Here is a 7,813-nt window from a genome sequence, read left to right on the forward strand (position 1 = left end):
CTGCTTGTACCACCAGTTACCAACCACCCTGTATAAATCACTCGTTGTCAGAGAAATTCATACGAACGAAGTTTAATTTATCTGTATAAGGGTAACGACACGGTACCTATATCCTAAGAATCCTCCTTTTACTCCGTTTTTTTTGCATTTTTAACACTAACTTCACCAGGCCTAACCCCGATCAAATGACCGGTTTCAAAATTTAATTTAAAATTACGAAATTAAGAATACACTCGCTGTTATTCCTTTTGTTCGCCTAACTTCATGCAAATTCCTATATTAACAAAAATCGAAATATATCGATCGGATAATATACGAATTTGCATATAGACGAACACAAGAAACAACGACGAATGTACAATTTTAATGAAATTTCGAAACCGCTCGCTTGGACGGAGGTAACGTTAGTGTCGAAATATCTCTACCACCGTCGTTTAACTAACTGTCAACGCCAACGTTAAACCATAATCTATCGTTAGAACAGTTTCGACATCTCCGTACCTCGACGAAAATAATTCGTCTTCTGTTTCCATCCGCGTCGCGTTCATCCTCAATTTCCTCGGCGCTCTCTAATGTCTCTTTTTCAACCTGCTCGACAAAAGCATCCGGGAAGGTGTCGAGCCTCGACGGAGCTAATCTATCCTTTTCCTCATCGAGGCAAAGGGAGCACAACAGATAGCAGTCGAGCGAAGGGGAGGGGAAGAGTAATTAGCAGCGGACAGCTACGTGTACCACAGGATCTTCCTGCTTTCGTCCTTTTCCCTCGTTTCGAGGGAACGCGTCGTTCCACGCGCGCATCTTTTTCCTCTCGTTTCTTCGACCCGGTTGCACAGCGCGGCGTAAAGGCTCGAATTGCTCCGGTAATTGCCCGGCCCGCGCGAACGAAAGCGGAAGGGCACCGAGCTAATGACAAAGATGCCACCGTGCACGCCGCGCTCTTAATTGACTTTATTATAATTACCAGTCGGACCGACCTTTTACGACCGACCATTTCCCCCTTTCACCGTTTCATTCTGCTCGCTCGAGACGTTTCGCCGCTCGTTCTACCATTTTTTCCAGCCGACGATTTTCCTAGGCACCGGCGGTTTTATTCTTGCCACGCGACCGAGTTCGGCAAAGATAGGCGAACTACCGTTTCTATGAATATTAACGAGCCTTTCGCTGCTTCGCAGCGGCAGCCCAAGGAAAACAGATCTCGTTTCGCGTGGAATTATCGATCAGGTGCCTCCTAACGTAACTAATGCCCCGATATTTCTTCGCTCCGCCATCGAGTTCGAAATTAATCCATCGTACACGTCGAATAAACTGCTGCAACGAGAAGGCTGATCGGCGAGTTTCCTAGTAATTCGAATAAATCAACCGGAAGCAAGTTGAAGTTCAGCCGAAACAAATTGCTCTTTGAAACGTATTATAAAGTCAATCGACCGATATTCCTGTTAATATGCTTTCTCGCTTTTCCATGTGAAATCTGTACCTTCCTTTCTCTTTGATCTTTCAGTGATCTCGTAGGAAGATGTAATTTGAACGCAGTTGCACCCTTATTGCCTCAGAACCTGGAATCCCTAAACTCGACTAAACCGATTCTCCGTAATCCCGATTGTACGAGTCCCCGAGGGCAATCATATTCCATATTAAAGCATAATTAAATCAACGAAAACCAATTTAAAATTAATACGAATGTAATTACTCTTTGGACCGTATTATAAATCTATAGCCAATTAACGTTCGTATCTAGGGCTGAACTTTTCATTGCAAAACTTGTACGTCTTTCTTTCTCTTTTCATATTAATAAATATAATTACGATACAATTTCTTAATACAATTTAGACTTAATACTTGCTGCAGCAAATCTTTCGATCTTTAAATCCGGCTGAATCTTCGATTCTCTGTGATCTCAATTCTCCGAATATCATACGGATAATAATATTACATATTAGCATAATCAAATCGAGGAAAACTAATTTAAAATTAATTCGAATTTAATTACTCTTTGGACCTTGTAAATCTATATTTGGCTTACAAATCTATAGCCAATTAATGTTCGTATCTAGGGCTGAACTTTTCATTGCAAAACTTGTACGCCTTTCTTCCACTTTGATTTCTCAATACTCTCTTAACAAATTTAATTACGACATAATTTTTTAATACAATTTAGACAGCAGCTGCCTTATTACTTACTGCAGCAAATCTTTCGATCTTTAAATCCGACTGCATCTTCGATTCTCTGTAATCCCAATTCTCCGAATATCATACGAGTAATAATATTACATATTACCATAATCAAATCGAGGAAAACTAATTTAAAATTAATTTGAATCTAATTACTCTTTGGACCTTGTAAATCTATATTTGGCTTACAAATCTATAGCCAATTAATGTTCGTATCTAGGGCTGAACTTTTCATTGCAAAACTTGTACGTCTTTCTTTCTCTTTTTATATTAATAAATATAATTACGATATAATTTTTTAACACAATTTAGACGGCAGCTGAATCTTCGATTCTCTGTAATCTCGATTCTTTGAATATCATTCGGGTAATAATATTGCACATTACCATAATCAAACCAACGAAAACTAATTTAAAATTAATTCGAATCTAATTACTCTTTGGATGAGCTATAAATTTATAGTCAATTAATGTTCGTATCTAGAGCTGAATTTTTCATTGCAAAACTTGTACGCCTTTCTCCCTCTTTGATTTCTCAATACTCTCTTAACAAATATAATTACGATATAATTGTTTAATATAATTTAGACGGCAGCTGAATCTTCGATTCTCTGTAATCTCGATTCTTCGAATATCATTCGGGTAATAATATTGCACATTACCATAATCAAACCAACGAAAACTAATTTAAAATTAATTCAAATCTAATTACTCTTTGGATGGGCTATAAATTTATAGCCATTTAATATTCGCATCCAGGGCTGAATTTTTCATTGCAAAATTTGTACGCCTTTCTTCCACTTTGATTTCTCAATACTCTCTTAACAAATATAATTACGATATAATTTTTTAATACAATTTAGACAGCAGAGCTGCCTTATTACTTACTGCAGCAAATCTTTCGATCTTTAAATCCGGCTGCATCTTCGATTCTCTGTAATCCCAATTCTCCGAATATCATACGGGTAATAACATTGCATATTACCATAATCAAACCAACGAAAACTAATTTAAAATTAATTCGAATCTAATTACTCTTTGGATGGGCTATAAATATATAGTCAATTAATGTTCGTATCTAGGGCTGAATTTTTCATTGCAAAATTTGTACGCCTTTCTTCCTCTTTGATTTCTCAATAATCTCTTAGCAAATTTAATTACGACATAATTTTTTAATACAATTTAGACAGCAGCTGCCTTATTACTTACTGCAGCAAATCTTTCGATCTTTAAATCCGACTGCATCTTCGATTCTCTGTAATCCTAATTCTCCGAATATCATACGGGTAATAATATTGCACATTACCATAATCAAACCAACGAAAACTAATTTAAAATTAATTCGAATCTAATTACTCTTTGGATGAGCTATAAATTTATAGTCAATTAATGTTCGTATCTAGAGCTGAATTTTTCATTGCAAAACTTGTACGCCTTTCTTCCTCTTTGATTTCTCAATAATCTCTTAACAAATATAATATTACGATATAATTGTTTAATATAATTTAGACGGCAGCTGAATCTTCGATTTTCTGTAATCTCGATTCTTCGAATATCATTCGGGTAATAATATTGCACATTACCATAATCAAACCAACGAAAACTAATTTAAAATTAATTCGAATCTAATTACTCTTTGGATGGGCTATAAATTTATAGCCATTTAATATTCGCATCCAGGGCTGAATTTTTCATTGCAAAATTTGTACGCCTTTCTTCCACTTTGATTTCTCAATACTCTCTTAACAAATATAATTACGATATAATTTTTTAATACAATTTAGACAGCAGAGCTGCCTTATTACTTACTGCAGCAAATCTTTCGATCTTTAAATCCGACTGCATCTTCGATTCTCTGTAATCCCAATTCTCCGAATATCATACGGGTAATAACATTGCATATTACCATAATCAAACCAACGAAAACTAATTTAAAATTAATTCGAATCTAATTACTCTTTGGACCGTATTATAAACCCATAGCCAATCGATGTTCGTAACTAGATACGAACTTCTGCACCTTTCATTACGAAACCTATACGCGTTTCTTTCTCTGTAACTTCTTATATTTAAACTTTTTATAAAGTACGCTATTTCAACGAATATAATTATGATGCAATTCCTCGATATAATTTAAGTAGCTCTATCTGCCTGTTACCGATTGCAGCAAATCCCTCGATCGTTAAATCCGGCCAAATCTCCGATTGTCTGAAATCCCAGTTCTCCGAAACTCACAGGATATAATAATACTCCAGATTGCCACGGTTAAACCGACGAAAACTAACTTGAAATTAATTCCAATGAAATTAGTACTATAAACCTATAGCCAAAACTAACATTCGTATCTGAAAACGAACGTTCGTATCTTTTCATACGAAACCTATACGCCTTTCTTCCTCTTTAACTTCTCGTTAATCCCTTAACAGATATAATTACGATACAATCCCACGGTAAATATAATTTCAACGTAGCTGTCTCTTCACTACAGCAAATCCCTACAGTCGCTAAATCTGACTAAATCTCCGATTCTCTGTAATACCAATTCTCCGAATCTCGATCGTAATATTGCAGATTACAACGATTAATATTCCTACGCTTGAGAGATCTAACCGATCGATCTTGCAATTTCCTAATCTCAATAGTTTCCAGCCTTAAATCAGCAACGTTCCAATCTGCCGCTGTTCCACTCAAACTTCCACCGTTCCACGCCCATAGCCGTGTCAACGTTACCAAACGTCGTGATCGTTATGAAGATACGCTGGTCCACGTGTCGATATGTTCTAATTACAGATTCAGGTCGATCCACTGCCATCTGTTCCCACACGTACCCAATTGTCCGCACAGATGATGACCAGCCGGACAATCCAAATCGTAACAAGAAGAGAGATGCGCTCGATCGGCCGTTGCATCAACGGTCGGTTGTCGGTTGACCATTGAGATCGGCCCTCGTCTCGACCTAATATCGTCGTAATTTGTTATCTCGTAGTATTTCCTTTTGTTGCGGTGTCTTGTACATAAGTGTAGATACGCGTCTACGTGGCTCCATCGACGTTTATGAGTCAGGCAGGAACGTTTTATCGACAACTTTTCATATTTTAGAAGATGTATTTCCTTCGCAGATGGGAATACCAGAGAGCTTCCTTTTCTTTTTTTTTTTTTTTTTGACCGTGCTGTGATTTGTACATTTCAATCTGCAGTTGTTGTTATCCATCGAGGGACTTTCGACGTTTCGACAAAGCGTTGAGCACAGGGCGGGACGGGCAAATGAAAATTTGAAAGGTAAATGATAGGACAGAAAAAATACGATAATTTTGTGAAATAAGGTTCACTGGACCATTGAACGAACATTATAGTATAATACAGGTAAGTAATTATCGGTAACGCGGTGAAAAGTAGGCGGTATGAAAGTTGCCAGTACTCGAAGAATATCAATTTTAGATTTTCTTTTGTTCGCCATCGTGTACCTTCGAGACGAGAAATCGCGCGTGCTGTTAGGTCGTCCGAAAAGTTTCTTTCGCCATTATAAGGAAATAATGGACACATTTTTCGTTTTATATTATTTTATCGAATTACGTATGATTCATTCCGTTCTGTCAAACTAAGGATTACAACGTTCGACAGAACTTGAAGATACGTTGTTGCAAATAAAATAAAGACACTTTTCGGACAACCTAATACTTAATAAGTGTACTCTCGTACTTTGCCGAAATATAAAATTTCTATTGTTGGACGAGTGTCATCAGGCATCGACGATTAACGAAATAACGCAGCATGGTTAGGTATACGGTTGTTATGCTTTAGAAACGACGAAGGATGATAAAAGAACGCTGAGCTTCCCTCGAAAGTCAAAATACGCGCGAATAATCACTAGATCGCGGATACTTATGCGAATTCACATTTCCGTGAAAATATTTGCAAGAGTAGCTTCTAAGCGAACATATTAAACGTTGCGAAGAACGCTATTTTCCACGTTTCACACGTCTTTGCACGATACGTATTCCACGCATTTTTTCACCTATGTAATTTCCTACGAAACGCATGAACATCCGCAGTCTACGCGTTATCGCGCTTCTTACAATTAGCAAGAGTAACGATATTTTATTGCTCTTTTTTATTTTGTTGCTCGTTCCAGTAACAACGGCGCAATTTCTCGAAAGAATATCTTTTCTTTAATTTAACAGTCTGTCGCGCGAGTCTCGTTCCTGTAGTCTCGTACTTGCGTATGCTTTCGCATGTTCTACCAACGAATATCAAGAGAGAGAAAAAAAGAAGTTGGTTTTAATATTTAGATATTTCGCGGGAAACATTTCTCTTATCGTTCGTGGAGTTTATTGTATTGCCACTACTGTACATAAGGAGTATATTATATTTGACGTTTGTATATATGGAAATTATAAAATGGAACACCCGGAGTTATCGTTGCAAGTTGGAACGTTTTCGACGACGCGGCTGGAGCAACGAGGAATTCCTCGTGTTTGGGATCCGCGTCGTCGAAAGCGGCGAAACTTCCATCGCGGAAGATCCATTCGATCGATAACGCTGGGTGAATTGGTTGTACCATATGATAAGAGAGTATTTGGCGACATTCTCGTCGTCGCGTGACGGAATTACCTTAAGCTAGTCTCCCGTGTAAAGAAGCAGATGGTCGTACCATGTGATATTTAATGGGTGTGAGTGGATTCGTGTTTCTGTGCCGGGTTGTGCGTTATATAAGTTCGGGAAAAATCGGATGCGATCTTCGTTGTTTCGAATAGCCAGCGCTCCTTCTTTGTTCGAAAGACGAGGAGACAAAGAAACGTGGACAACGAGTAGAATTCAGTTTCAATTTTTATCCATTGAACCGCTTGCCTCGTGACTACGATTATTTACGCCGATTCCTATTTTTACGAACGAAAATTTGTTTCGTCTGTTAATACTTTACCGACCGCTAGCAATTCAACGGCATACGCACGTCCGACCGGCATCTCAGGCGCAGATTCTCCCTGGCGCCGGCTCTGTTTTCGTTTAGACTCTCCAATCTTTCGATTCTTTTCGTTTATCGCGAACGACGCGTTTTTCAAATTGGTATAAAACCGTGGGAGCTTACAGAGCAACGTAACTGACGCAACTGAGCAAGGCACCTTAGTACTAAATAACAAATTACTGCTCGAATAATGAGAAAGATTGTCGGCGACAAAAAGCCGATTAATAGAATATCGGTCGGCAAGTGTTGGCGACAAAAGGCCGATTAATCGGTTATCGGTCGGTGACAAACAACTGATTAATCGGTTATCGGTCGGTAAAGTGTTAAATATTATAGCGAGTTTTCATTGAATATTTTACAGGCATATTTCTACCTATTTTACGAGTAGTTCTGCACATTCGAATTTCTCAAACTTCGTAGCAGACATTACAGTTTCTATCGCGAGGAAATTACGTTTCGACTTTAACGCCAACTTTCGTTCTATGATTCGTCGCAATATAAATCATTTGTAACATTTTCATACGATATCGCACAATTATTGAATGTAATACGCGCGATGTCAGAGCAACGAAGAGCAAATTCACATAGATAAGTATTAAGAGAATCATGAGGCAAGAGTTTGAAATTATCGATAAAATAATCATTCGTTCGATCAATTGTTTGTCGGCTACAAAAATAACAA

General features: G+C 37.8%; 1 protein-coding gene across 1 annotated transcript in view; it reads left to right on the forward strand.

The window, feature by feature from the left end:
- The window catches only part of LOC117208830 (fringe glycosyltransferase-like), a gene marked incomplete at its 5' end in the record, with an annotated part of 29,838 nt that extends 22,784 nt beyond the window's left edge, over positions 1–7,054 (forward strand). The window contains one exon of the mRNA XM_033450232.1: positions 4,959–7,054. Coding sequence (XP_033306123.1) covers positions 4,959–5,016 — 58 coding nt within the window. The remainder of the gene's footprint in view (positions 1–4,958) is intronic.
- Between the last annotated feature and the right edge of the window lie 759 nt (positions 7,055–7,813).

The sequence above is a fragment of the Bombus bifarius genome, unplaced genomic scaffold (assembly GCF_011952205.1).
Source record: "Bombus bifarius isolate JDL3187 unplaced genomic scaffold, Bbif_JDL3187 scf7180000008162, whole genome shotgun sequence".
Taxonomy (NCBI): domain Eukaryota; kingdom Metazoa; phylum Arthropoda; class Insecta; order Hymenoptera; family Apidae; genus Bombus; species Bombus bifarius.